This window comes from Cyberlindnera jadinii (genome assembly GCF_001661405.1).
Source record: "Cyberlindnera jadinii NRRL Y-1542 unplaced genomic scaffold CYBJAscaffold_7, whole genome shotgun sequence".
Taxonomy (NCBI): domain Eukaryota; kingdom Fungi; phylum Ascomycota; class Saccharomycetes; order Phaffomycetales; family Wickerhamomycetaceae; genus Williopsis; species Williopsis jadinii.
The window spans coordinates 267130-294328 of NW_017963658.1; the positions used below are offsets into that span (position 1 = coordinate 267130).

General features: G+C 47.1%; 14 protein-coding genes across 14 annotated transcripts; 7 read left to right on the forward strand and 7 right to left on the reverse strand.

The window, feature by feature from the left end:
• CYBJADRAFT_91545 (transport protein SFT2) lies at positions 1 to 423 on the forward strand (the record flags this gene model as incomplete). The annotated part of the gene is made up of 1 exon (XM_020218010.1): positions 1 to 423. The coding sequence occupies one exon, from the start codon at positions 4 to 6 to the stop codon at positions 388 to 390; it is 387 nt and encodes a 128-aa protein (XP_020070336.1). The 3' UTR covers positions 391 to 423.
• A 34-nt stretch (positions 424 to 457) lies between these two features.
• CYBJADRAFT_162679 (FAD-dependent oxidoreductase) lies at positions 458 to 1477 on the reverse strand (the record flags this gene model as incomplete). Its single annotated transcript, XM_020213707.1, has 1 exon — positions 458 to 1477. One exon carries the CDS (start codon positions 1475 to 1477, stop codon positions 458 to 460), a length of 1020 nt encoding a protein of 339 aa, XP_020070337.1.
• A 442-nt stretch (positions 1478 to 1919) lies between these two features.
• CYBJADRAFT_167886 (FHA domain-containing protein) lies at positions 1920 to 3171 on the reverse strand. Its single transcript, XM_020215121.1, has one exon. The coding sequence runs from the start codon at positions 2997 to 2999 to the stop codon at positions 2046 to 2048; it is 954 nt and encodes a 317-aa protein (XP_020070338.1). The 5' UTR covers positions 3000 to 3171; the 3' UTR covers positions 1920 to 2045.
• A 236-nt stretch (positions 3172 to 3407) lies between these two features.
• Positions 3408 to 4707, forward strand: ERG6 (sterol 24-C-methyltransferase). Its single transcript, XM_020215122.1, has one exon. It carries the CDS (start codon positions 3484 to 3486, stop codon positions 4594 to 4596), a length of 1113 nt encoding a protein of 370 aa, XP_020070339.1. The 5' UTR covers positions 3408 to 3483; the 3' UTR covers positions 4597 to 4707.
• A 120-nt stretch (positions 4708 to 4827) lies between these two features.
• On the forward strand, positions 4828 to 6077 carry CYBJADRAFT_167889 (2,3-bisphosphoglycerate-dependent phosphoglycerate mutase). The gene has a single exon (XM_020215123.1). It carries the CDS (start codon positions 4894 to 4896, stop codon positions 5635 to 5637), a length of 744 nt encoding a protein of 247 aa, XP_020070340.1. The 5' UTR covers positions 4828 to 4893; the 3' UTR covers positions 5638 to 6077.
• On the reverse strand, positions 5752 to 8398 carry VPS3 (CORVET complex subunit VPS3; the record flags this gene model as incomplete). The annotated part of the gene is given in 3 exon segments (XM_020213708.1): positions 5752 to 5788; positions 5808 to 8088; positions 8233 to 8398. The coding sequence occupies 3 exon segments, from the start codon at positions 8396 to 8398 to the stop codon at positions 5752 to 5754; spliced, it is 2484 nt and encodes an 827-aa protein (XP_020070341.1).
• Positions 8399 to 9456: 1058 nt separating this feature from the next.
• CYBJADRAFT_167890 (uncharacterized protein) lies at positions 9457 to 10686 on the reverse strand. Its single transcript, XM_020215124.1, has one exon. It carries the CDS (start codon positions 10495 to 10497, stop codon positions 9790 to 9792), a length of 708 nt encoding a protein of 235 aa, XP_020070342.1. The 5' UTR covers positions 10498 to 10686; the 3' UTR covers positions 9457 to 9789.
• Positions 10687 to 10838: 152 nt separating this feature from the next.
• CYBJADRAFT_167891 (FYVE zinc finger domain-containing protein) lies at positions 10839 to 12233 on the reverse strand. The gene has a single exon (XM_020215125.1). It carries the CDS (start codon positions 12170 to 12172, stop codon positions 10997 to 10999), a length of 1176 nt encoding a protein of 391 aa, XP_020070343.1. The 5' UTR covers positions 12173 to 12233; the 3' UTR covers positions 10839 to 10996.
• A 307-nt stretch (positions 12234 to 12540) lies between these two features.
• MRP1 (mitochondrial 37S ribosomal protein mS43) lies at positions 12541 to 13590 on the forward strand. The gene has a single exon (XM_020215126.1). The coding sequence runs from the start codon at positions 12586 to 12588 to the stop codon at positions 13504 to 13506; it is 921 nt and encodes a 306-aa protein (XP_020070344.1). The 5' UTR covers positions 12541 to 12585; the 3' UTR covers positions 13507 to 13590.
• A 1128-nt stretch (positions 13591 to 14718) lies between these two features.
• On the forward strand, positions 14719 to 15945 carry CYBJADRAFT_128003 (Six-hairpin glycosidase; the record flags this gene model as incomplete). The annotated part of the gene is made up of 1 exon (XM_020212734.1): positions 14719 to 15945. The coding sequence occupies one exon, from the start codon at positions 14719 to 14721 to the stop codon at positions 15943 to 15945; it is 1227 nt and encodes a 408-aa protein (XP_020070345.1).
• A 46-nt stretch (positions 15946 to 15991) lies between these two features.
• Positions 15992 to 17536, reverse strand: CYBJADRAFT_173305 (uncharacterized protein; the record flags this gene model as incomplete). The annotated part of the gene is made up of 1 exon (XM_020216446.1): positions 15992 to 17536. One exon carries the CDS (start codon positions 17534 to 17536, stop codon positions 15992 to 15994), a length of 1545 nt encoding a protein of 514 aa, XP_020070346.1.
• A 97-nt stretch (positions 17537 to 17633) lies between these two features.
• Positions 17634 to 19539, forward strand: ATP22 (Atp22p; the record flags this gene model as incomplete). The annotated part of the gene is made up of 2 exons (XM_020213709.1): positions 17634 to 17826; positions 17867 to 19539. 2 exons carry the CDS (start codon positions 17634 to 17636, stop codon positions 19537 to 19539), a joined length of 1866 nt encoding a protein of 621 aa, XP_020070347.1.
• Positions 19540 to 19747: 208 nt separating this feature from the next.
• Positions 19748 to 20329, reverse strand: PAL1 (Pal1p; the record flags this gene model as incomplete). The annotated part of the gene is made up of 1 exon (XM_020212717.1): positions 19748 to 20329. A coding segment is annotated over one exon (582 nt), but the record flags the coding sequence as incomplete, so codon positions are not given.
• A 4731-nt stretch (positions 20330 to 25060) lies between these two features.
• Positions 25061 to 26910, forward strand: CYBJADRAFT_167897 (type II protein arginine methyltransferase). Its single transcript, XM_020215127.1, has one exon. The coding sequence runs from the start codon at positions 25077 to 25079 to the stop codon at positions 26562 to 26564; it is 1488 nt and encodes a 495-aa protein (XP_020070349.1). The 5' UTR covers positions 25061 to 25076; the 3' UTR covers positions 26565 to 26910.
• Positions 26911 to 27199: the final 289 nt, after the last annotated feature.

Consider the following 27199-nt stretch of genomic DNA (forward strand, 5'->3'; position numbering starts at 1 on the left):
GCAATGGCCGCCTCTCTGAGTTGCTACATTGTGAGCTTCATGCTTTTGCCAGTATTGGCTTTGAAACCACGTAAATTCGCCTTGCTGTGGTCGCTAGGATCAATACTGTTCTTGTTCTCATTTGGTGTACTACAAGGCTTCACCAGTTATTTCAGACACCTGTTTAGCTTTGACCGTATGTGGTTTACCATCAGCTTTACTCTGAGCATCGTCTTCAGTTTGGTCGCCAGTATCGTGCTGAAGAGTACTCTATTGGCTTTGATCAGTTGTATCGTTCAGTTCATCAGTATGGTTTGGTATACGGTGAGCTACTTCCCCATGGGTAGACAAGGTCTGAGATTAGCTTCCACTGTGGCTACCTCACAGGTCGATTCCTGGTTAAATGCTTAGAATATATGTCTTTTTCTTTCTTCGTGATCATATGTATAGTACAATAAATAACAAGAGCAGAGCAGAATCACAGTTTGGATTTGGATTCTCTCAAGAGTTGGACTGCCCTGAATCCCATTCCATAGCCAGCTTGGTAACCATATCCACTAGCACCATAGTTGTGAATGACAACTTTTCCATCTTCGATGTTCTGTAGTTCAATACGGACACCACCGTGTCTGCTTGGTCTCAAACCACATGCCACACGACTAATCACCAATGGTTGATCCAAGATCTTTGGAAGAAGCTCTGTAGTTCTCTTGATAATGTCCTCTGTCTGCTCCTTGAAAGTATCTGGAGTCCAATCATCCTTCTGTAAGAACCCACCCAAGATCAATTCGTCGTTTGAGTAAGGTCTTGGAATGATATAGGTGGCGTAGTCGTCACCCCATCTCATCTTGTTCTCTTGAATATGAGGAGCCTTCACAACAACAACTTGGCCTCTGGTTGGATACACGTTTGTATCCTCGACTCCACCAAGGGTACGTGCACCAATACCAGAGCAGTTGAAGACGACTTTGGTCTTTGCAGTGAGATAAGCCTGTGAGATGTGTGTCAAGGTCTTTCTCAAGAACTTCACACCAATGCTTTCCAGGTATTTTTGGAAATTGGCCAAAAAGAAAGGACAGTTGAAGTTCCATGATGTGAACTTGATACCAAATGCACAACCTTCTGGTAATTCACTCTTATCAACAACCTGGAAATCTTTCAAATAAGACTTCAATGATGCCACTTTAGTGTCACCGGGGTACGTGTCCCATAACTCGGTGCTTGGTTTATTATCCAACCCACAAGACGCACCACCCAAGGCCCTTTGGATCTTGTGCAAGTTTCTGTAAGTCAGCTCGTCGTACATCAGAGTGTTTGGGTCATCGGATGTAATACAACTGAAGTTACCACCAGCCCATGGAGAGGTATACTTGATACTCTGATCACCTGGCAAGAACTCTGCAACGACAGTGATCTTATCTGGCGACACGCCTGATTCCAATAAATTCCACGTGGTGTATAGACCAATGATACCGGCACCAACAACTGTGTATTCCATTCTGTAGTCTTCTCTCTGGTTACTTGACAGAAGCGAGAGATGAAGATGAAAAGGTGGAAAGAAACAGGTTTTATATATGAGGAAAAAAAAGTAGTCACTACCCCATCGACCAACTTCGAGGACCAACTTCCAAGACCACCCGCTATTGTTGCAGATTGGCGCCGCGGAACTTTGCGTCAACGTCGCTAAGATTTTCCAGTCGGCGCTAATTTTGTTGAAATTCCCCAATTCACGCCCGTGTGGTCAACGAAACGTAATCGTTGAGGGAAATAACATGGTCTTACGATTAAAATGGTCTTATTTGTTTCGCTGAAGCTGGTCAGTGGCTATGTGATCATATGATCAAGTTTGGGGCTCGATTCCGGCGATCACGACCACATTCTCTAATCCTAGCCCTGGAACCATCGCTTACCATTGCCCACATCATCTACAAAGTAGAAAAGCATGCTAAAACTCGAAACCACAGATATATCAAAACCAAAAGAAAGCCAGTAGATACAGAACATGAAACAAGAGCGGCCAAGAGCCCATTGCGCTGCTGAAGTGAAGAATCAAGGTGAGTCACGTATCAGTTGATGGATCTTCCCACTGATAGCAAAGCTGAAAACGTCAACCCTGCGCCTAGAGAGGCACCGACGCACATACCGATCAATCCAGACTTGACGTAGAGTGGGATTCCACTGTCCTCGTTAGGCTTCTGCTTTTTTTCTGTGTGTTCATCTGTATCGATGGTGCTTTTTGATTCGTCTGCGTGGAAGTGTAACTCGTACTCAGACTCTGAGTACTCATCAGACTGTGAGTCGCTCGTTGCTTCGGAGCTGAATCCGTCGTCAAAACTATCGTCAAACACGTCTTCAAACTCCAATCTCTTTCTCTTGTTGGGGTTTCCGTTGACAATGATGATCCCGTGCTCTGTGCCCTCTACTTCTTCCTCCCCTTCTCCCTCCCCCTCTTCTTCCTCCTCCTCCTCTTCTCCTTCATCCTGTGTGCCCTCTCTGCCCTGTGTGCCCTCCACATCATCAACCAGCGTGCAGTCAAGGTCGTCCTCATCTCCCGGCTGACCCCTTGTTTCACCAAAATCGGCTACAGGTCTCGACACCTGGAACAACAGCTCTCCACTCTCAATGCCGTAGAAGTCAAACACACACTTGCACTGAGACTCATCTATTGGCTCACCGGGACAAGCACCACTGCCGCCACCATTGTCGCCGCCAGCGGCAACCAAGCCAATCCAATCACCCACCTTCAAATCAACATCACACCCCTGTGCTAACCTCCTGCCGTTGACCACCACACCATGACGACTACCACTGTCACGTATGGTGACCCTCGACGTTGCCGCTTCAACCCTCTCGCCCTCACGAGCCTCACTGTTGTACAACTTGATGATCGCGTGCTCCTTAGACACCGTACCCACGTTGAAAAGCAAATTATCGGAAGATACCAACCGTGCCTTATCTACTGCTGAGCCTCTTCCGATGACGATCTGTCCATTTGATGGTTTCACCCTTCTTAAAGTCATTTGCACTATGTTTGTTCCTCCTGAGTTTCCTCAACCTTTGTGAACCGTTGCAACGAAGAGCAATGTTTCTGTTTTGCCACACGTCGCTTTTCCCCTTATCGCCCTGTCCCTTTTGTGTCAATGCGGGAGGACGTAGATTAGGCGCCTGTGTGGAAAAGGCCATCTCTGGTAGGGACAGTCGTTTTGGTATGGGCAGTGACACTGGTAGGGACAGTCGTGTTGGTATGGGCAGTGACACTGGTAGGGACAGTCCAATTGGTATGGGAAACATCGCGTCGTTTAAGCCAAAACAAATAACCTCGTTTAACATCTTTTTTTTTTTTGTTTACGAGCTCGAAAAAACGCGTCGGCCATAGCGTCGTTTAAATATTTCCCTTCTTCTTCTTCTTCTTTTTGCCAACAAGACCTTTCCATTGTCTCTCTTTCGCTTTTCTCTCAATCAAGGAGGTTCTCAACAACTGAATTACGCATACACAACAAGGAGATGTCCACGGAAGAGATCAGAAAGAACCAGAAGGCGTTCTCGCAGGCTCTTCACGGTGAAAACGCCGGTGCAAAGACGGGTCTCAGTGCCCTGTTGTCGAAGAACAAAGCAGCTCAGGAGGTTGCCGTTGCAGACTACTTGAAGCATTGGGATGGTAAAGTTGATAAGGATGCCGAGGAGAAGCGTCTTGAGGACTACAACCAGTCCACTCACTCGTACTACAACGTTGTGACCGATTTCTACGAGTACGGATGGGGTACCTCGTTCCATTTCTCAAGATACTACCCTGGGGAGCCATTCAGACAGGCCACGGCCCGTCATGAACACTACCTGGCTTCTAAGATCGGTATCAAAGAAGGCTGGAAAGTATTGGACGTTGGCTGTGGAGTCGGCGGGCCAGCTCGTGAAATTGCGAGATTCACTGGTGCTCATATCACAGGTTTGAACAATAACGATTATCAAATCGAAAAGGCCTTCTACTATGCCAAGAAGTTCGGCTTGGAGAAGCAGATGAACTTTGTCAAGGGTGACTTCATGAAGATGGATTTTGAGCCTGAGTCCTTTGACGCAGTCTATGCCATTGAAGCCACCGTCCATGCCCCAGTATTGGAAGGAGTCTATTCAGAAATCTATAAGGTTTTGAAACCAGGTGGTGTCTTTGGTGTCTACGAATGGGTTATGACCGACAAGTACGACGAATCAAACCCAGAGCACAGAAAGATTGCCTATGAGATCGAAATCGGTGATGGTATTCCAAAGATGTACGACATCACCGTTGCAAGAAATGCATTGAAGAACGTTGGTTTTGAAATCGAGTTCGAGCAGGACTTGGCTGACATGGGAGATGCAATCCCATGGTATTATCCACTCACTGGTGAATGGAAATACGTTCAATCCCTTTATGATTTGGCAACTTTTGTTAGAACCTCATCTCTCGGTAGAAAATTCACCACTGCAATGGTTGGCCTAATGGAAACAGTTGGAATCGCACCAAAGGGCTCTCAAAAGGTCACGTTGGCACTGGAAGAAGCTGCTGTCGGTTTGGTTGAAGGTGGAAGACAAAAGCTGTTCACCCCAATGCAACTCTTTGTCGTTAGAAAACCATTGAACTGATAGCGTATTCTCTTTCCTATGGACCAATTGCTATTACTACGGGGCTCTATACCCAACCATATGGTTGCACAGCATTATATAATGGGACTTAAATATACATAAAGTGCATTTGTTCGTTTAAGCATTCCTCCCGATGGTAGAGTGCCTGGTGTCCGGGTGAATAGGTGTCCGGGTGTGATCACCATCATCACTTGATGGTCCTTGCGGTCTATCTATATATGGCCCACACATCTTTCCTCCACGTCTTCTTTCCTATCCACTCCAATTGGTTAAAGAGTAAATTGGAATAGGGAAAGCATGTCACATACACTGGTTCTTATGCGTCACGGACAGTCGCAGTTGAACAACGCATCAACATTCTGTGGTTGGATCGATGCTCCACTGTCTACCAAGGGACAGGATCAGGCGAAGGAGGCCGCAGAGTTGATAGAACAGTACAACCTGGTCCCTGACGTGATCTTCACTTCCAAATTGACGAGAACTTGTCAAACTGCTAAGATTATCACCGAGACTTTACGCAGAGAATGGATCGACGTGACCAAGACGTGGAGGTTGAACGAGCGTCACTATGGTGCACTACAAGGAAGAGTGAAGAGTGAAGTGCTGGAAGAGATGGGTAAGGAAAAATACATGTTTGTTCGCCGTGCGTATGATGGTGTTCCACCATTGGTTGAAGGAGATGATGCATGCATTGACCAGAGATACAATTTTGTACTAGATGAACATCTACCTCGTGGTGAGAGTCTTCATATGGTGGAGGACAGATTGGAGCCCTACTTGCGCTCTCAGATACTTGAGCAGCTAAGATTGAACAAGACTGTGTTGGTGGTGGCACATGGAAGCTCAGTACGTGCAATTCTGAAGATTATTAAAGGATTGTCTGCGGAGCAGATAAAAGAAGTCAACATCCCAAATGGTATACCAATGATGGTCAGAGTTGACGACGAACTACGCTGTGTAGGTAAAGAGGAATACCTGGATCCCGAAATTGCACACCAGATGGCAGAAGAAGTGAAAAACGAAGGATTTCATACAAATTAGACATAGATCAATACACCAGAGTTGTTTAGGCTTGTTCAACAGTAGCACTCTCCATCTTAGTATTGGCATCTCGTAACCTCACCAACAAACTTCTGTATAGTCCCTTTTGTAGATTCAGTGCCATTTTCTCTCTTCTGAGCCCAACAAACATCTGTGCAACGTATTCATACTTCAATCCAATGTCGTCGATGCTATCCATAACGTGTCTCAGTTCCTCTTCTTTGGACATACCAGTATCCAGAGAGTTCAAAGAGATCTTTGCAGAGTTTAAGAAGCTAATTGCAAGCTTAGCATCATGTTTCAACAGCCAGAGCCCAGTGTCTTTTCTAAACTCTTCTGAGCAAGGCTTCGCTAACTCACAAATGATGTGTAATGACTCCTGCTTTTCAAACTGTTGGTCTGTAATTTCACCATCAACAAGTCTTTTATGAATCGTCACGGCCCTCTCTGGTTCTCTATCATTGTATAGTCTCGCCAGTGCTAAGAATTCCCTCTCTTGTTCTAATATGGGAGCAACGTCGATGTGTTTGATCCTTGTTAAGATATCCTTCAATTGATTAGTCTTATACTTCAAGTGATAGTCCAGTGCTGTTCGTTCTACGGACTCAATAACATCATGGTCATCAAGGGAATCCTTGGAGAGCCATTTCTCTAAGAACAATTCGAAAAAGGTGAGCAGTGCAGTCTCTTTAATCATCGTATGAAGCTGTTCAAACAGCTCGTGCAAACCTGCAAATATGTATACCTCACCAACAGAGTGAAAGTTAAAGGCTTCAATGAGAATTCTGGGATCCAGAGTACCATTGGTCCATGACTCTAAAGCAGAGTTGTAGTGGTGTGTCAATAATCGCAATAAGGATATCTGTAAATTCAAGAATTCCACCTCAATAACCGTCAATTCTGTTGTAGCTTTACTTCTGGATAGCTCTTTCTCCAACAACTTCACATCTCTCAAATGGCACAACTTCTCCAGCCTTGCTTGTGGAACAAGTAAATAAATAAGATCATCACAATAGAATAGTACTTGTGAGCCAACTTGTGCAACTCTCGTGGCAAACTCTAGCTCTTTGGAATCCCTCTCGCCCTGTCCCCCAGATATACTTTTCAAGACTATCAGATCTCTTAAAGAAGTTGCTGGAACTTCAAGCTCATACTCCAACTTTGATATATGCACCCGATGTTCGAACTTCCAAGATTGTATTTGCATCTGGTCCACCAATGAATACAATTCAATTTCATTACCAACCGATATAAATGCACCTTCATTATGAACGATAACCTCGTCAGGGTACTGTAGCATAGGTATGGTACCTCTTGATACATCACCTTTAGTGTTGACTATCATTCCCATCGCAGGATCAGACTTTGCCGTCCCACAGACCAATAAGAACTCATCATTCCCAACATCCTGGATAAAAGGCTTCAATTCATGATCCTCGATTCCCGAAGTATTAACGGGGAATAATGAGTTTTGATTATTCAACTCCTTTGCCATGTTAATGATCATGTATTCATTTTGTGCGATCATCAACTTATCACCTCTTCTACCAACAACGTTCGCTATGGCTTTAATATCTTTAACCAGCCTTAGTGCCTGTTTTGTCACGTTCACAATCCTTATCTGCTGCTTGGTTAGAATACACACGTGAACTCCATTCTCATCACACTTAGCCCTATGATCCCAATCTAATGCCATGTCCAAAACGTCTTTAATCCTTCCAATTGAAAGGGTGCTGAGATCATCGAGTGCAAAGCACTGTAATAGATGACCTGATAATACCAAAAGTATATTCAAACTTGGTAAAGGGGTCATCTTTGTTATGGGGAAATTTCTAGTTTGATGAAACTGGACTTGGGATACCAAGATGAACTCCTGTCTAGAGCCTGGAGCCACTGTATAGAGCAACAGATAGCCTTGAGATGTGCCCACTATGACATTATTACCATGGTGTGTGATGGAAGAAGGTGATCCCAGCTGTGGTAGTTCCAAACGGATTCTTGAGAGAGTAAAGGGCCCATGTGTAGAAGATATCAGTTTATTTGGCCCTGTGCTTGGAGTTTGGGAGTTCGCTGTGGTGTCTTCAACCTCTTGAGGCTCTTCCTTTATCTCAATGACTTCATCATGATGCTGTGGCTCGTCGTTAGCTTCTTCTTGCTCCTCTTCCACTACTACGTCTTCTTCCTCGACGTCTTCACCCGGTTCTGGTTCTTGAACACGGTCATCTTGAGCATCCTCTTCAGCCTCCGCTATCTCAAGCGTAACCTCTCTGTCATCGTGTTTCTCCTCGTCGAGTTCACTTGTACCGTTAACGGTCTCTTCCTTCACGTGTACGTCATCCTTCAGGCCATACTCATCTTCACCATCACGGTTCACAGAGGCCTCTTCCTGTTCCGTCGTCTCGGGCACCAGCTCGACATTCCCTTCGCCAGGCTCTGTAGTCACTTCTTCCACTGTCGAGGCCTCAGCATTGGCGTCAGCATTGGCGTCATCATTGGCGTCAGCACCAGCACCAGCATCAGCATTGGCGTCAGCATCAGCGTCAGCATCAGCGTCAGCATCAGCGTCAGCATCAGCGTCAGCATCAGCGTCAACACCAGCATCAACATCAACACCAGCATCAACATCAACACCAGCATCAACATCAACACCAGCATCAACATCACCACTGACACCTTCCTCATCGGCTGGCACCGCTGCCACCGCCGCCGGCTCAGCCTTCTTCGCTCCCTTGTTCCTTTGCTGTTTCTTCTTCTTCGCCATAGATAAGATGCTCCACTCTCCACTGTATCAGTATGGATGGCTCCGCACGATAATGTCTAGCCAACCAAGCGCTGTTGATATATGTCCTGGCTTCCCTTGTGGCTCCCCTGCTGGAGTTTGTGGGCACGGTGATCCGGTTAAATCCGGCGTCAACGTTTCCTCTGCACCCACAAATCCCCGGTGCTAACAAGGCAATGGCACGAGCTGATGCAAATTGGTGATGGTGTTGCGGGAGGAGAGCTGTTGGGGAGGAGCTGTTGGGAAGGAGCTGTGCCGTAGCTGAGTGGTTGTATATGTCAATTGCCAGCTCTGGGTCGCTGAGGCTATTGCAATTGGCTGGATTTTGCGGTGATCTCTACGCTGTCCACCGACTCCTCCACCGGGAGGAGGGTGTATGGTTATGAAGCCCCGTGTAAGGGCTTCAAGGGCGTGGGCGCGCTCTGCCACGGCGTGCTTACGTAAGCAGCGGATGGTTGATTGGCTCAGCCTATGGAGTCGTCTATTCAGTTGCAATGGGCTTCAATTAAGACTATGTGTTGGTTAAATACTAGGTTTCGTACCATTCTGAAGGTCAATGTGATGTCTCAGAAGTGTAAGTATGTGTTAGCACATATTTTTTAGACGTTTTAGCACTGATAACTGGCACGATGTGGTGTGCGTTTGGAATTATGCGACAGTGATACAGGTGGGGATACAGGTGGGCCAGAAGTGCAGGCTGTATTCGTACTGAAGATAGCTAAGAGTGTAGGGCCGGGACCTGAGCAGTGTATTTGCACATCTGGGTGTATATACTGATTTCCTTTGCGTTGCAAAGACCAATAATCATGACAATGCCTCTCTGAAACTACATGCAGCAGTAAAAGAGAGGGTTTGGTGTACTTTAATTGCATGGGAAGGACCCTTTAACGGTCTACAACGGACTCACAAGCCCACTTTCAATTATAGGAGCTGAATTGAAATGCCCCTGCGAATTGTGTGGACCCTCAAATATTATCGGGTTGAACGAGTCAACTGTAACATTATACTGGAATACGCTGGTGACCATGATGGACAGAACTAACAAGTTGTACTAAAAGAAGGCCAGATGTGATTAAAAAGGTCTCTACTTATACTTAGGACTCATAGGATCTCGGGAGTACCTCATGATCTACCTACAACGTCAATTGAACAAATACTGGCAGTACAACCACACAAACTGATGAAGAGAGATGCATTGCTCCCCAAGACAAATATGTCAACGTCTCCAGAGTGTAAATCCCCTGCATGAAAAGCCAGACCAGTCTGAATGATCAAAGTACAGTATCTACACTTCCTCGTCCATGAAAAGAGTTCAATTAGTGAGTGATACACAGAAGTCAAATACAGGCGCAGAAAGAGAGCAGAATGAATGATTACAAGAGCATCAAAACAGCACCGAATAAGGCACCTGCTCCCAATGACAGCTTATCAGGGGAGGCAGCACCAGGGCCAGCTTCATTAGCACTTGTTGAGGTGACAGTTGTAGTACCGGCAGTTGGAACTCCAACTGTGGTTGTGTAGATATCTTGGTAGGCAGTTGCACCTATAGAAGACTGGTAGTTGTCAGGGAAGTAGTCATAACCACTAGTACCATCGGAACTGAAAACTGATAAGCTAACAACCAACCAATTGTCAGCACTACACTCTGAACCATCTCCCCTCCAGATCAAATGGTACTGACTTGTACTCATCTCACAAGCGATGAAAGGATAAGAGTAGCCGTAATAGATAGTGGAGCTGTTGATAGAGAATAAGCCATCGATTGAAGTCTGACTCGATGTAGATTGTAGTAAGCCAATGTCGCTGACGTACAAATAAGCAGTCGCATTGGTGTTGTTGATGAAGAGCTGACCACTGCTGAGAACTTGGACGTTTGAAGCAGCAGTGGCCAAAGTAGTACCTTCCCAGTCTTTATCGTAGAAGAAAACATCACCATCGTTTGTGTAGTACAAACGTTGTAGATCGATAATTGAAGAATACTCAGCGTAATCTATCGGTGATACCACGATGGAATCAAAGACCTTAGACTGACATAGTCCCAAAAGTGGTAAAGCCAAGGCAAAAAGAATCTTAGAAAGCATTTTTGTTGATTGTAACTAACGAACCAAGTGGGTTGAAAAGACTCGATTAGGTGTAACTTCCTACCAAGTCTTTATGCTTTTTATATCCTAGAAGAGGAAGAAAGGGAAGAAAGAAACGAAGCAACGAGTGTGGAAAATTTCTTACTTTTCATGTATGTAATATATGAAGTACACCACTGGTAATCTTCGTCTTCTTGGTATCACACCTCGAAAGCGATATGTCCCGATGGACATGCTTGGAAGCCGGGGTGTTTATTTCGGACTTTGTGGACTTTTCGGGGAACAGAAAGTATATATTGTTATAATTATAATTATAATTATAATTATTACATCACATAATTGCGAACATAATTATGGGTAAGTATATGTCCTGTCCTATCACAGGAATCTATGGATATATTATATATAAACATATACAAAATAATAAACCATATAACGAATGCAAAGGAGACTCCAGTGACCAGCCTGGAACCATTCTCCTAACAAAGGAGCCCTTCACTTAAAAGGAACTCCAACTCCAATCAGCTGGAACGTTGCTGTTAACTTCAACGCCCAGCACCTGCTCATCTTTCGATAGCTCTTTACTCAGCACAGAGTTACCTGAATGTTTCTTCTCCATGTGCGAGGCTTTGAAATCGGATATGACATCCACATCCATCTTGAAACTTTCACAGAGGTAGTTACTCCACTGTTTACCACACTGGAAACACACCTTCCCCAGGATGCCATTCACGTCGAATTGGCATTGGAAATTCAACTTGGCCTTGTTCAGCAGGCACGAGGCACAGAAAAGATTCCCACATTTCCTGCAGTGGTGTCTTCTATTCATGAGCGAGAACTGCTTGTGACAATCCATACAAGAGTTTGAAAATCCATTTGGCTTCCAATGGCCCCTCGACAAGTCACCATAGTGTGTCTCCATCGAGGAATCGAATATCGAGCTCTTTGGTAATAGCTCTTCCCCTGTGCTTACAATAGGCCTCAGCACACAGGGTACATAATTCGGCGTCCTTGGATCAGACATCGGTCTTAAAGGCGCAGTGTTAAAATGCGGTGCTTTCCTTGACATCATAACAATGGAGTCTTCAGAGTTCTTCTTCGAGCACAGTTCTGGTGATCCCGTCTCGGAGACGTCATCGTCCCTCACTTGCTGAATATTCGAAATCAGGTGGGATGCAGTAATCTGTGAGAGCGTATAATTCATACAGCACGACGTTGACGGCTGCTCATCAAACCCCAAATCGTCACTCGACGGAATCTCCACAACTGCCGGTTGGTAGCTCCTCACCCTCTTGATCTCTCCGGAAGACGCCGACCTCATCTTAGACGACACCTTCTCGTCTAACGGCCCGTCAGCGACAATAGGCCCGGAATTGGTACTGTCAGTGCCCCTTGCCAAATCTATAGACGTTCCAATATCGTCAAGCGACTTCTTAGAGAGGAACTTGGGGGCTCTAATCTGCTCGTCATAGTCCAGCAGAGGGTCATCCGACCCAACCTCCTCCAGCACCTCCTTCCCGTTCGAGCAGCTGAACGTCCTCGTCTTATCGCATCTCGCCGACTCTTTGGAGTTCTGCGACCCGCCAGACGAATCGGGCATGATCGCAGATATCACAGACCTTCTCTTGGATAAGCTTATGGGCTTCTTCGAAAAGGAAAACCTCTCTGGATCCATCTTTCCTTGCTTCTACCGTTATATTCTCTGCAGCTCAGCACCAGCACCACAGCAACAACAATGTAAATCGAAGAGAAAGAGAGAAGCAGTAACAATCGAATAAATCCCCTTCCCATTGAAAATCGTCGGCTTAATCCCCCTGTGCAGCAAAGTGGTACGCGCCGCATTGCTGATAAGGAAAATGTCTCGCTAAATGGCCGCATTCGGCAATTCTCCTAAAACAGACGCTCGCAGTAATTACCAGCATGGCGTTTGTATGTATCTCGGCGTAAATTTCAGAACGGGTTTTTGTGTTATGTTTTTGTTAGCTTTTTTTTCACAGCTCCTCGAGGAATTTAATGCCCGGGAAAGCTTCCAATTGAACATCATCAACACCGAGCGGTAACCACTACTCGCAGTTTATTGGGTCTAAAATGTTGAAATCGTCGCTGAAACTGGTGAGACACCAATCCACGGTAACACCTCACTATGGAGTTCCGAAGTTTCCGTCGTTGGAGGCTTTCAAACAGGAGGGCATCAAGGGCCTGTTGTCGCAGGAGGCATTCCAACAGGGCTACGTGTCGAGATGTGTTGGGCTGAGCAACAAGCTGAACAGAGCGGTTGCTAAGCACTCCATCCAGCCTGTTGATCTGGATACGCTGGTGATCTCGAACGCCAAGAGCGCTACGAAGAAGGACATCTTCAACAATGCGTCATTGTTGAGAAACGTCTCCTTTGCGATGAGTTCCTTGGGTGTTGCTAGAGGGGAACAAGTTACGATTCCAAAGAGATTGACCGCAGCGGACATGATGAAGACGCCATCCGTCTCATTGGAGTTCGACAACCACCCACCTGCGAACGCCAAGTTTGAGAAGGTCATTTCACAGTCGTTTGGTTCCTTATTAGAGCTGAAGACGTTATTGTTGGAGAGTGCCAACGCCATCAATGGTGACGGCTTCACATGGCTTGTTGCCGTCGAAGCAGATTCGCTAACAAAATCCAAGAACCCTGGCTTCATGTACAGCTCATTGGCTGTGTTGAACACGTATAACGCTGGAGTTCCAGAGAATAACTGCCGTTTCGGTCAATTGACAAACTATTCGTTGGAGAACAAGGAGCAAAAGCTGACACAGAGGGTTTACCCAACTGTTGAGGAGGCTCAGAGAAAGACTGAAGTGATTGGACAAACCTACCATCCATTATTATGCATAGATGCAAGTCCAAAGGTCTGGTTGCAAGACTACGGTGTATTCGGCAAGAAAGAGTACTTGGAGCAGGTGTGGAGATGTATCGACTGGGACGTTGTTCTAAGCAGATTACCTGGTGACGGTAGCAATAAGGTGAAACTCGTATAAGACACTTGTGCTTTATTATATGTACATAGATAGATTATTACTTTTTTGTAAATAGCATAATAATCTACAAAACTTGTAGGAATTTCACCAAGATCATGAGGTAGATCGCTGGTGTTGTGTGTCATCAGAGCAATGTCTTGACCTCACTCCTTGGCCATAGTTTCAAGCTCAATCTCTACCATCCTCGTGTTATACGCTAACCAAAGTGAGAGGTGGTGGAATGGACATATAGTGAATATTCGCTTAGAGAGTACTCAAGAAATCCATAGTATCAAGCCTTGTAACAGGTGTGAAACTTGAACATGGATGGATCAATTGGACCCAATATCAAGCACTCCTTGGTCTCATAATCAAGGCCTCAGTCTAGACATCACACTATGCTTACGCTCTTCTTGACTTGGACAGCAGGGTGCAATGTACAAACCTCCTCCCCCTAAAGCTGAAGAGCTCATGGACTGAAATCTAGTGCAACGTTCGCAATTACTGTGAAAGGCGTACTCGGTATAAACAGCAATGGAGGGAATCTACTCAAGTCACCGAAGCCAACACTATGTAGTTTTAGCTAATGCAACTAGCGAGAGTCGCTCCACGGTTACTTTCAAGCCTACTTGTCACGCTGGTGGTGTTACATCGAGGTTTCCTGCTGACACTATCGTACTGTTCATACTGGTAAAAGTCCTGCCTCGGATTCAAGTACTAACACCACCTTGGTATCGCTAACAGCACTTGAAGGCTCAGCATCTGTGAGGCTTCATTGCTTCCCTGGGTGCTATTCTGGGCCTGTTATTAGTGCTTTGAGCCCCTAGATCTCTTTACATTCCGGAACAGCTACAAATCCAGGTTTACCCAAGCCATCAATACGTGGTTTGCCACGGCAAACCACTCAGAGCATACCATTGTGCATTGATATTGAGCATTGATTACCCCGGAATTCGCCCATATACACACCATGTAGACCACTATAACGGTGTCTGGGTGTTTGGGTGTCCGGATGTAATGGTGTCCGGGTGCTTCCCCATCGCAATTCTCCAGCTTTGTGGATTCCGACAAATATGACGTCATGCGCGCTCGCTTGCTACCTAAATCTGGCAAGCTCGCAAAACAACCACAGCAACGTGGTGAATAACCCCGGTTGCACTATAAAAAGGCATCAACACTTCCACAGCAATCAAGTCCTGCTCAACAGAGATAGAACCACAATCCAAGAAGAGAATGCCAGTGGAAAACCCAGCATTGGAAGGCTATAACGTCACGAGATTGATGTGGCAGAGGTTCTGGAACGACCACCAGAAGACGTTTATATCACCCAAGCCAAAGTGCTCCGGTACTTATAACGATGAAGGCCGCTTCAACGTTTGGAGCATGTCAATTGCTGCGCAGGCGATAGTTGATGGTGCACGGTTGTATCCTAACGAGCTGGGTCCGTTGATCAAGCCGGTGATGGAGGCCATCTACAAGTACAAGTCTCCCAAATGGAAGGGGTACTGTGCTGCTGAGAACTTTGAAGGCAACGGTGACATCTATTACGACGACGATGCCCAGGTGGCAAGCTTGCTTGTCTCTGCTTATGAGGTTACTGGCGATAAGCAGTACCTGGACAATGGCCGTGAGCTGGTGAGATACCTGCTTGGTGGTTGGAACGACGACCCTCAGTGTAAGAACAATGGCGGTGTGCTGTGGCACAGAGACAAGCCATACATCGCCGCCATCTCGACGAGTGAGACTGCTCAGGCAGCGTTGAGGTTGGCCAAGTACGTGCCCAATGAGCGTGAGAGGCTGGTGAAGTTCTCCATCAAGTGCATCGACTACATCCTCGACAAGCTGTTTGACAAGAGCGATCACCTGGTGCTGGATGGTATCGACAAGAATGGTGACAGTGCCAACGGCATGAAGTGGACATACAACACCGGTGTTGTCCTGTCCTGCTGCTCCCTGATCTACGAGTTCACCAAGAATGACAAGTGGAAACAACTGGCCAATGAGTTTGCTGCAGCTGCAACTGACCGCAACAGATCCTTGTTCTGCCGTGATTATAACGACCATGAGCTCCGTTATTGGCGTGATCCTTCGTACTTCATCCAGTTGTTGATCGAGGGGCTGGCTGACTATCTGCTGGTGTTTGGAGACTCTGCTCCACAGTCTACAAGCGGTGCGATCCGCATGGAGATTGGCCGTCACTTACAATTCTTCCAGGACTACCTCTATGACCCTGAAGATGGCCTGTATTTCCAGATGTTCGAAGCCCATAGAATCTCCCAGGACATCTGGAACAAGTACTCTGACAGGTTTGGCGATGCGAAGAAGTTCGATGCCAACGGTGAAGAGAGAGGCGATGGCAGAGGCGACGCTAGCGAAAGACCACTGGTTAAGACGCTAATTGGATCAGGCTCAGCCGCCAGAATCTGGTTCCAAAGTGCTAGAATCGTGCCACAGTTGTAACACTGTCATCTATAGTACTGTGTGAATAAACAAATCTAGAACTAAGTCATACAATCTTTGATGCTATAGAGTCATTTTCGAAGCCGTCGTCGTCCAGCCAGGTCTCTCCAATCTTGATCAACACCCCAGTGATGACAACACTCAACAAGTAGACCTTGTTGAACCAATTGTCCACCATGGCGATGTCCACGCCTTGTGTCATGGTCAGTGAGCCCAAGCTTTGGGAATACGTGGTGGAAAGGTTTGATTTGAGGATCAGTAACGTTGCCAGCACGTAGGTGCCCAGCAACTCACTCAATATCAAGTTCTTTATCACGCTCACAGACTTCTTCGACCTCTGCAATGAGGTGACATCGATTGGCAGGAACCTGTACATGTGAGTAAGCGTCAGGAACACACCGTTGAACGATAGCACGAACAACGCACCTGAGATGATGAAGCTCAGCTGATTGACCAAGAACTCCTCGTCCTGGTTGACGAACAGCTCGAAGATGTGTGCCAATGTAACGACCAAGGGGTCTGAATTTGACGAGTTGATATCGTTCGAATGTATAAACTGTAGGATGTGGATCACGGTGACTTGTAGGATCTTGAAGAGACAATACACGCCAATCACCCTGTTCAGGGTCAAGAAGATCTTATTGGATGATGTGTTCAGCGACGTCTGCACCCTCATCAGCTTGGAGTACAGCTCGTTCTTCAACTTGGTCAATGATTGGAGCTCCTGCTTTGTTGATGACACAGGTGATGATGATGATGATGATGATAGCATCGTCAAGTCTAGAAACGAGCTCTTGGCTCTGTAAGCGTTCCGATGGCTCACATTGTCATCACCTGTGGGCAATTTCCGTATCATGTCTTCTGTCTTCACTATAGAGCTCTGTAGTTGCTCGATTCTTAGTCTCTTGGCCTCTTCGTTGAGCTCATCTGTGGGAGTGACTCCCTTGTACAGATAGTAATACACTGTTGAGTACGAGCCGACTCCGTTCAGCACACCCATCAGCGTCACGCCCATGATGGAGATACACTGTGTGTAGTAGGACAGCAAGCTGCTGCCGTCAACAACGTCAAGGTCAGTGAATCTATAGCTCCTTGATGCGAATATGAGCCAGCTGTACAACGTCAGTGCACAGGCACTGAGCTTTCGGGCCACCGAGGATCCACGAAGCAGCCTGTCAAATAGCAGTACACACACCGTCAAGGGCTGGATCAGCACGAGAACAATAATCAGGGCAGCGAGGTTCCAGTTCCAGAGATGGAGATCAAGTGCTGGTATGTCACCGTCATGTTGGAACTGCCAGAGTATGAACTGTATGATAACCACGGAACAGCTGATCGTCATCGAGAACGCCACCCGCGACACCCATCGACAGCACTTCACGACAGAATACCACCGGCTATAGCCGGTCTCAGCATCCGTGGACTCCTCCTCGTTGAAGAGGGCAAACAAGTTCTGAGTCGATGCTGTCTGCAAGACCTTGGAGCTGGTCTGGAGCTGCTCGAACAGGGTGATTATATGGACCCAGCCATAGTAGTACGACCCATAAAACACAAATGAACCTGTTAGGAAGTGGACAATTGGGTATATCATCGTGTCTTCAACACAGGTTCACTGCTTAACTATGGGGATTTGATGGTGAAGTTATGGGATCCTCGGGGCCGTGAAAAAAAAATGTGTTGATGGAGAGATGCCACCCTCTCTCGCACGACAACAATTAATACTCCACCGCAGTGTTCCTGAACTAGGAGGAAATCGTTACACGGAGTTGCGCTATCACGATTCCTCAGGTCTCAAGGATTCGAACGATACCAAATACGGCTACTCAAGCGGTGCTGAGGATGTTCATAAGGAGAGTCCTCTTCAAGAGACACATCTCCACGGTCATTGCGCAGAGAGACACACACTCATCGTGTGTGCCAGCTGCGCACACGAGAGGTGATGAGTGGCAGCTACTGCACTCGCTGGACAAGAGCTCGAAGCTGTTCTCGAAGCTGGCTTCAAAACAGCTGGTTTCACTGGCTGAGCTGCCCGAGCAGCATGGCGATGATGGCGACGACGAGGCAAAGTACAATACAATGCTGGCCAGGCTGAAAGACATCACCCAGCTCTACCGCGAGAAGAAGCTGGACGGGCCCTTGAAGCTGTCAAGGCACTCGACAGAGCCTCTGGTTTCACTGGCTCTCTCTACAGGCCACTGTAGAGAGCTATACACTACGCTGCTGAGCGCAGACGTCGACATCACAACGTCACAGTATAGCAAGCTGAGAAACACGCTGAGGAAGGGGTCTGAGCAGGATCGCTCGCTGTACGAGTTCTCTCCAATGCTCAGCGACGACGAGACACTTCGTTTGAAGTTCCTCACTGCGTATTCCTTCGACATGATCAACCAGATCGTGGTGAGGTACATCCAGCTGAACGAGCCAATGTTGGCTAACAAGTACCTGGAATTGCTGATATCCAAGTACCAGCTGAACACGGAGCTACGCTCGTCGTCGCCAGACGAAGACTCCAAGCTGTACGAGACGATCTCGTACCTGACCATCAAGCATGGCCACTACAAGTATGCGCTGAAGGTCCTCGAGCAGATGAGTGAGAAGGGCATCACAATCACGCCCAAGCTGTTCACCATCATCGTGACCTCGCTAAGGCACAAGAAACAGTACAACGCCATCCTTGTTGTGCTGAGAAGCATCCCGTCCATCTTGGAGGACTGTCCGCTGAAGGTGAAGAGCATACTGATCAATGAGCTGCTGAGAGTGATACGTGATGAGTTCCCACGTGAGGCCAAGGTGGTGCTGGCCCACTTTGTCGAGATCTTCCCTCATTGGTCCAGGGAGCTGAACCTGCTGGGCCTCAGTGGTGTTGTATACCTCAAGACTGTCAGACGTTTACCTGAAGGGTATGAAGTGGCACAGGCCTCTGTGAATGAGTTCTACAGGGTTCCAAACCCTTCGAACGAGAACGTGACCGAGTTGTACGCTGCTGTGCTGAACCACATGGCTCATCACAGCACAGACACCTCGTACAACCTGTCGCTGCTGTTCAAAAGGTACATGAGCAGGGTGGTGGAGTGCTTTGATGATCCAGCGAGTCCATTCAGGAAGTCTAAGCTGGATACGGGAGTGCTGGAGCTGTTCATCAAGCACTCTATCAGGATCAGAAACCCCGGGCTGGCATTCTATATGCTGAAGCAGTTCATCAACAGAGTCGATCTGCCGGTGGTGAGGTTCAACAAGAAGCTCATCACCTATGTGTTCTATCACCACGGCATGATGAAGGACCAATGCTCAGTATTCGATCAGATGAGCCAGATAATGTCCAGGTACAAGGTGCCAGTGGACTTCAACATGCTGAGTGCCCTGGTGTTCAAGGACAGCGAGAACTCGCAGTTTTGGTACGATAAGCTGGTGGAGATGGGATACCCGGTACAGCTGGACAAGCTGAGAAGGAAAGCACAGCGAGAAGGGTGGCCATTGGAGGAGCTGAGCAGGGAAACGTCGCATTGGGAAGATCAGGCCAATTGGATGGAAGAGGAAGATGAGGAGTTCGTCAAAGAGCTACAGCAGTCGTTGGACAAGCTATCAACAGCATAGACAGATCGTATATAGGAAACCAACGCTACATATATGTCAAAACACAACAACAGAACAACAAACACGGCAAATCAAAATATCAAACGTATACAACACACGAACAAGCAGTCGAACAATACCAAACAATTGAGAAGAGAAGCAGCACTTCTCTTGTAACTAGTCCTTAAACCTTTTCACCTCATCCATTCTCTAGTCTCGAAACGTGGGGCTACTTTCTGCCAACCTTCAAGCTCTTCACCCTCTTCAGCAGAGAATTGGACTCTTTATCCTCGTCTCGTTGGCCGTTGGTGCCAGCTGGAGGGGCATCTCCTGTGATTCTCTGCTTTAGCGACTTCTTTCTGCCGAGTGATTGATACTGCTTGCTCTGCTCCTCCTCCAAGGTCTTTGCAGCCACTGGAGCACCGTCCAGGAACGTCGACGAGCCCAGGCCAAGCGTGGTTTGTCCATGGACTGGCTCAGCCTTCATATTAGCATCAAACTGTGTGATATCAGTGCCAGGCTTGACGGCTGCAAGCGTGGACTGGGAGTCGTTCTTATACGTTCTCGAGTAGTTCTGCGAGGCAACGCTCGTGGTGTACAGATCGTCATCCTCGTCTTCACGACGTCCTTGAATGTAGTTCAGCGTAGCATCCTTGTTGACGGCACCTACTCCTCGTATCGAGTTGTTCGGACCATCAGCCGGGAATGCCAGCACAGGAGCAGACTTCTGGTTCTTGTTTCTATGCGGCGTGCACGCATCGAAGGGACCATCGTGATGGAATGCACCTCCAAACACACTCGTCACGTCCAGCTTGTCAATGGTATCGACGTTCTTTGGTGGAACAACCTCCTTCTTCTTGGACTTCTTGTCACGTGACCTGTGCGATCTCTCTCTATCCCTATGGCTATCAGATCTCTCCCTATGGTGGTGATGGGAGGATCTCTCCTTTCTGTGATCCCTCGACGAGGAGGAGTGCTCTCTGTGAGGTCTGGTCTCACGTTCACGGTCTCTCTTGCCATCACCTGGCCACTCCTTGTGGACCCTTGTTCTGTGCTGCGTTGTCTGCGCGTACTGTCCTTCCTTCTCGCGAGGGTATCCACTGCCTGCTCTGCTACCGGCAACCTCCTCATAGCTCGGTGGCAGGGCATCGTCCTGGCCACCACGTCTGCCTCCAATGGCACTGGCGCTGCCGTTGCGCGAGGAATGGTCAGACGAAGATCTCGTTGAGGACTCGCTTCTCGACCCGTCTCTGCCACTCACAGGACGAGGTGGTCTCAGGCCATTCAGGGCCTCCTCCTCGTCGTCGCTGCTGAAGGACATTGCGCTCTGGTTGGTTTGAACCCAGCGTTGAAAGGCGGTGTCGCCTCCCTTCGCAGCAAACGAGTCGGCGGACGCGTTTCTAAAGGGATTGTTTGATGAGAATGGGCGTGTCTTCCCATGGTACGAATTCTGTCTTTCCATGATGATTTGACTGTAGCTGTCTGTGCTCTTTTCCGAGTTGTCGCAAATTTGTCTCCTTTTTTTAGCCTTTAGAATTCCTTTCGCCTATTTGTCCTTTATGTTTTCTGTTTGTATGAGCGCTTTGCCCTCCTATTTTTTAGACTTTTTTGTCAGCCTTTATGGATGTTGATTTTTTTCCGCGTGTGTGTTTTTGTGGTTTTGTCCCCTATTTTTCGGTTTGGTTTTTTTTGTTGTTTCGGTTTTCTATCAACTACGAAAGCTTTTGCGACGCTTCTGTTGTCGTTGTCGTTGTTGTTGTGTTTATTATTGTGTGGTGTCTGACGACATTTTTTTAGACTCTCTCGTAAAAAGTCTCGATTTTATGTACTGGACTTTTTTCCTGTTTTCTTTTTTCGCACACACTTAACGGAATCTTTACGAGCCCCCCCCCCCGTGCCGCAAATTACGCATTTGCTGCTACGCATGCACTATTTCCCTTTTGGGTCTAGACTTTTCGCCAACCATTTTGATAAATCTAGAGATTAAACACCACGGAATTAAGTTTGGGAAATAAGCGACAGATGGATTTAAGTGTGTGTCTGGAAGCTGAAAAGTCCAGACCTTTCATGCAACATGGAGTTCAACCGGTAAGCGTCTCTATCTCTGTGTGTTCTTGTCCTTACCTTTGCCCTACTTTTTGGCGAAAAAGTCCCCTTGCGCAAGTTCAAAATGTGTAGTAACCGGGTCGACGAGTCTTAATTTCATTACCCAATACGGCAATCTGTTCAAAAACGCGTAAAATGATTTCTACAAAGGATACGGCAGTTGATAAATCCGATTGCTTAGCAACATTATTCCATCTCATCCACAGCCGTTGGATAGATCCTCTGGAAGCATTATCTCCTCATCCAGCTCCACCGTTGCATCTAATAAATTACGAGCTTTAGGTCAGGGTAGCGTGCAGATTACCTAAGTAGTGTCATGCCACCAACGCTCCCATGCACTGCCTACATATCCCCAACCAGGCAGAAATGGGTATAAAACTAGAATACGTACTCATAACAGGTCTATTTTTAACAGCTATCTTCTCAGGTATCCCCCTCTAGAAGGAGGTGGCAGGTGTCCACTTCTGTGTGACATGAAATCTCTCACCCTATGCTGCTGTTGGACTTCCTCTGCGTGCCTCTTTGCAAGAGACAAAAAACTCTTGAAGCCTCCAAACCTCATGTCGTAACAGCTATCACCGTATGGACCAACCTCAATGACGTTGCCATCGACCTTCGTGTTGTAGTTGTTGCGTCCATAACGTCCACGCCCGTTCCCATAGATTATACCATCCCTGTCCTCTTGCGTCAAAACAGGTCTATGTTTAATATACCCAGTAAGAATAATAGACTTCCCGTGTCTCTTCACTGGCATCTCGTAGTTCAACTTCAAAAACGAATCTGTCGGAACACCACGGAATTCGTGTTCCCCAACAATAGGACACTCCAGCACAGAACCGAGTTCAAACTTGTCATTTGCTGATACTATACCAGCCAAACGTGCCTTATGGAAATGGAAATCAATAATACTCAACTCCTTATCTTCGTACAACTTGATAAACTTCTTGTAGTTTGCATTGTCCTTAGAGATAAACAAGACTTCTTGTTTACGAACGTTTCTGGACTTTTCTGCATCAGTAAGTTTAGGATACTGTGCCTTGACAACCTCTAAGAGTCTCTTCTCATCGATGAATGGCAGCAGCACAATTCCCTGCCATGACATTTTCTTACCATTCATATCAATCGGGAAATCTTCAGGGTAAAAATCGATAATTGGAGAATCAGCATCACTCATCAAAGGTCTGAAAATAGGTGGTAAGTTATGACCTGATGCAGCAGGTAAAACTGACATCAATTGTTCATAAGGTAAGAACGGTTCTCCTTGAACAAATGAGACTGTTACATCCTTAATATTGACGAAATCTGAAGCAAATGGTGCATAGTGGTATGGATAATACCAATTCCAAGATGGACACCCTTGGTAGTAGTAGAGTAGCACCCAAGAAATACCCTCGATATAGTGCTTAACAACTTCACGGCGCAAGTCATCAACTTCATCCTCAGTACAGTGGAATTTGACTCTGTAATAACGAGATCTGTACCCAGGCTCAAATAGTCTCACTTGATCCTCATCCTCATTTGTATCAGGAGAAGGCGTGCTTCTCTTGTCACCAATCACAGGAGCAGGAGATGGTGTTGGAGTCGAATCTTGCGGAGTTGATTTACCCTGTAACAACTTCTGTCTCAAAGCTGCTGCTGCACTAAGATTGGCCTTGTTGGCGTCGTTGATATCTTCAGTTTTCACCTCTTTATCGTGCGATGCATCCAACAATTGTTGTTTTGCATCTTCATCGCCCATACCAGCCAAGTTGACTTGTTTCTGCATATGGACCAGATCCTTATTAGTCAAATTCACTTTACCCACTGAATTACCATCAACGTCGAACAATGGGATCGTATCAGTTGGTGTAAAAGTTCCTTTATCCGTTTTACCCTTGGTTACATTCGCCAACATCTGATTCTGAGCCTGTACAGTTTCATCGGCGAATTTTCTTCTCTTGTCATTCTTACCATTGTACCTGTTGTTACGACGATCTTCCTGCTCCTTCCTCTGTCTAAAGATGTTATCCTCCCTTGGTGCCAACGCACTCATCAAAGTTTCAACGTTCTCAAGGTCCAAGGTACCATCACATGTGATATAACTCTTCATTCTAGGCAATTGTTGTTTCCATAAAGTAACCAGCAAATCAATGGAGTTATCTCTAACATCCAGCGAGGGCAAATGGGGTAAGAAATCGTTACCACAGAAGAAACACATGAACACCCAATCGTCAATGGCTCGTTCTAAGTCAAACTTGAAAGGCAAGCGTGGAACATTCAGCTCGACTTGGAGATACTCTCTCAGAACATTGATGTTAAGCCATAAGAACGGTTTCTTAGCGTCTTGCTCCTTCAGCCTCTCTCTTTGCTCGTCTGTCATGTTCATATGGTCTCTCATGCTCAAACCTCTATTATCCTGAGCAAACACATCCTCTCTCAACACTCTGAAATGAGGTTCATGGGTCGCCAACCCTAAGAAGATCAGGTCTGCATCCAAACCATAGATGGCATGTCTAGTGTTTGGGTTATACTCAGCGTCTGATCTCTGCGACCTGATGAAGTTCATGATCTTATGCTCACCTTCACCTGGCACCGTGGCGTCACTGATGATGATCTGTAGATCTTTCCAGCCCGGGTCATTGGCGAGCTTGTACGCTGTCCAGTATCTCAGTGCCAACGCCAGCTTATCCATGAACGGCGTACCAGGGGTGATGGCGTTGGAGTCCCACGTCTTCTTCTGCTTGACGCTGTCATCAATCAGCTGGCCCAGCAACTTCTCCCTTTCCGCAGCGAGTCGCTCCCGTTCCTCATCCTGGATCTGTGCGTCCTTCGCACTTCTGAACCGTCTGGCTCTCTGCTGGTTCATCTTGGCTCTTGGTGCAACACCGTCCACGGCAATCATCAACACTCTTCTCGGCCTAGCCATGTTAACCACACGGTCCGTATACTCGAACACCGCTAGCAGCATCTCGTCCTCCGTCTCCGGCGGAGGCTTGTTCTCAGGATGTGAACAAGGGTGCACAATACCATTCATATCCAAGTACAAGTTGTCGAGCTCACCGTTCGGGTTCCTGTTGGCGTACTTTGGCGGGACAACAACCCCATCAACAACCTCATGTGGCTCTTCAATCACTGGCGAGATGATCTTCGGATACTTCCGTGAAAGCCATCTGAACAACGCTGGAACACCCATCCTGAAGTCAACCGCTGTGTTTACTGAGCTAACCGCTGTGTTTACTGAGCTAACCGCTGTGTTTACTGGATCAACCGCGCTGTGTTTGTCCTCGTGGTAGCTCAGCTCATCACCATCGGTTTGCTCCCTCTTGGGGAAAAGTTTTCTTTTCGCGGGCCTGCGGGCCTAGCGGGCTTGCCTAGCGGGCCTGCCTAGGCGGGAGCGCTTTTCTGCCTGGCTGTTTCCATCGCTCACCTCCGCACGCCATTTGGCTGGAGACATAAGGCAATAGAAGCGAACAATGAGGCCGTTGGTGTTGAGAAGGTGCTTGTCCACTAAACACGACTTCTCTGTGACGCCGACAACGTTCAATTACAGGCTTCCCTCCAGGGACTACCCGTATGACTGTGTTCTATCACCGTTTTCCCCATTTACACCGGTGTTTTCGAACTTGTCAACACACCCGTTGGACAAGAGCACCCCGTCGCAGTTCTTCGACTCCTTCCCGTTGACCAACTCGCATAGGCTGAAGAAGAACGATCAGAGACCAACCAAGGTGAAGATGCTTGCGTCTGATTTCATCGAGGACTCGCTGTATAACCCGAACTACGGGTACTTCCCTACACAGGCCGAGATCTTCCAGACGGAGAAGCCGTTTGACTACTCAAAGCTGAAAGACAGCGACGAGTTCATGGACAAATGGCAGGAGCAATACTCTCGGTACTCTGGTAATGGTGCCCAGCTTCAGCTCTGGCACACGCCGACGGAGTTGTTCCAGCCCTTCTACGGTGAGGCCATTGCGCGCTACCTCCTTGTGAACTACAAGCTGAACTTGTACCCGTACGCAGACCTCATAATCTACGAAATCGGTGGTGGTAACGGTACCCTCATGATGAACATCCTGGATTATATCAAGAAGAACGACCCAGACGTGTATTCGCGTACCAAGTACCGGATCATCGAGATCACCAAGCCGTTGAGTGAGAAGCAGAAGCTGAGATCATTGCACAGGAAGCTGAGTTCAAAGGGACACTCTCCAGATGCCGTTCAGATCATCAACAAGTCCATACTGGACTGGGATGAGGTTGTCCCTGAGCCTTGTTTTGTCATTGGAATGGAAGTGCTGGATAACTTGTCCCATGATGTCGTCAAGTATGACGTCCATACGGGTAAACCGTACCAGGGCTATGTTGTTATCGATGCAAAGGGTGACTTCCACCAGTTCTTTACCGATGAGCTGGAGGAATGGACAAAGCTTTACCTCGAATTGAGAGGTAACCACCATTTACAGTCTTCGCCTTGGAAGATGCTTTTGAACGATGAACAAATACACCCGTTGAACTCATTACCTGTGATTCCAAAGTTGCAAAACTACCTTTCACCGTTTAAGAACTCATTGACAGAGTCTGAATTCGTGCCAACAAGTCTCTTGAAACTATTTAACGTGCTGTCAACGTTTTTCCCGGAGCATCAACTACTGCTGGCAGACTTTGACTCCCTCTCTGAAACTTCAAGAGGCTTCAATGCTCCAGTGGTTCAAACCATGCTTGACTCGAAGATGGCGACTGCATCTACCTTCATGGTTCACCAGGGGTACTTCGATATCATGTTCCCAACGGACTTCAAGGTTTCCAAGGACATCTACGTTCAAATGACAGGGAAACTTGTTGAAACTACCAAGCACGAGGAGTTCCTCAATACTTGGGGCGATGTTGAAGCAACAAGGACCAAGAACGGTGAAAACTTGATGTTGGAGCTGTACCAGAATGCTGCTTTCTTGCATTCATGACGCTGTATATATATTTATTTAACCGTTCATTTACATGTATTTATTATCACTGGGAACCCGGTTCCAATGTTGATGCTTAGCACACTTATCAACACCATCATTGGCCTACTTCTTCAGTCGTGCTGCCTTCTCAATGTGATACGGAGTGGAGGGTATTCAATAGCATGTGCTGGCCATTGGCGCAATGCTGGTGTGTCTTGAAATGCTTTAAATGATGGCCTGGTGGGCTCTATTGGCAGTGAAGAGCTTCCCTCCCAATGACATGAGGGCCATCTTCACGCCTACTACGAGCCACTCTGGGCTGATCGAACGACATTGGAGCACCAGAAGGGTCCACTGGTGAGTCCACTGGTGAGTCCACTGGTGAGTCCACTGGCGAGTCCACTGGCGAGGCTACAAGCTGGTATCTTCAATGAGGATTATGTGATCCCAAGGCAATATCGTAGGCAGAGGAAACCTACGCAAGGGAAAGAGATGGAGGTAATCAGTCTACAGAGGGAGGAAGGCAGGCAGCATCGCATGTTATAACGACAGACGCCAGCTTCGGTACACCACCAGCTGTGTCCATGAGTACGTTACGCTGGAGGGAATTTAGAAGGAGAGTGCTGGCGTTATAGCTGATTTCTCTGCCTACG

Excerpts from the sequence above, each read along its gene's own strand:
- CYBJADRAFT_167891 (XM_020215125.1), bottom strand. The coding sequence starts at position 12,172 with ATGGATCCAGAGAGGTTTTCCTTTTCGAAGAAGCCCATAAGCTTATCC.
- MRP1 (XM_020215126.1), top strand. The coding sequence starts at position 12,586 with ATGTTGAAATCGTCGCTGAAACTGGTGAGACACCAATCCACGGTAACA.
- ERG6 (XM_020215122.1), top strand. The coding sequence starts at position 3,484 with ATGTCCACGGAAGAGATCAGAAAGAACCAGAAGGCGTTCTCGCAGGCT.
- CYBJADRAFT_167886 (XM_020215121.1), bottom strand. The coding sequence starts at position 2,999 with ATGACTTTAAGAAGGGTGAAACCATCAAATGGACAGATCGTCATCGGA.
- CYBJADRAFT_167890 (XM_020215124.1), bottom strand. The coding sequence starts at position 10,497 with ATGCTTTCTAAGATTCTTTTTGCCTTGGCTTTACCACTTTTGGGACTA.
- CYBJADRAFT_167889 (XM_020215123.1), top strand. The coding sequence starts at position 4,894 with ATGTCACATACACTGGTTCTTATGCGTCACGGACAGTCGCAGTTGAAC.
- CYBJADRAFT_167897 (XM_020215127.1), top strand. The coding sequence starts at position 25,077 with ATGAGGCCGTTGGTGTTGAGAAGGTGCTTGTCCACTAAACACGACTTC.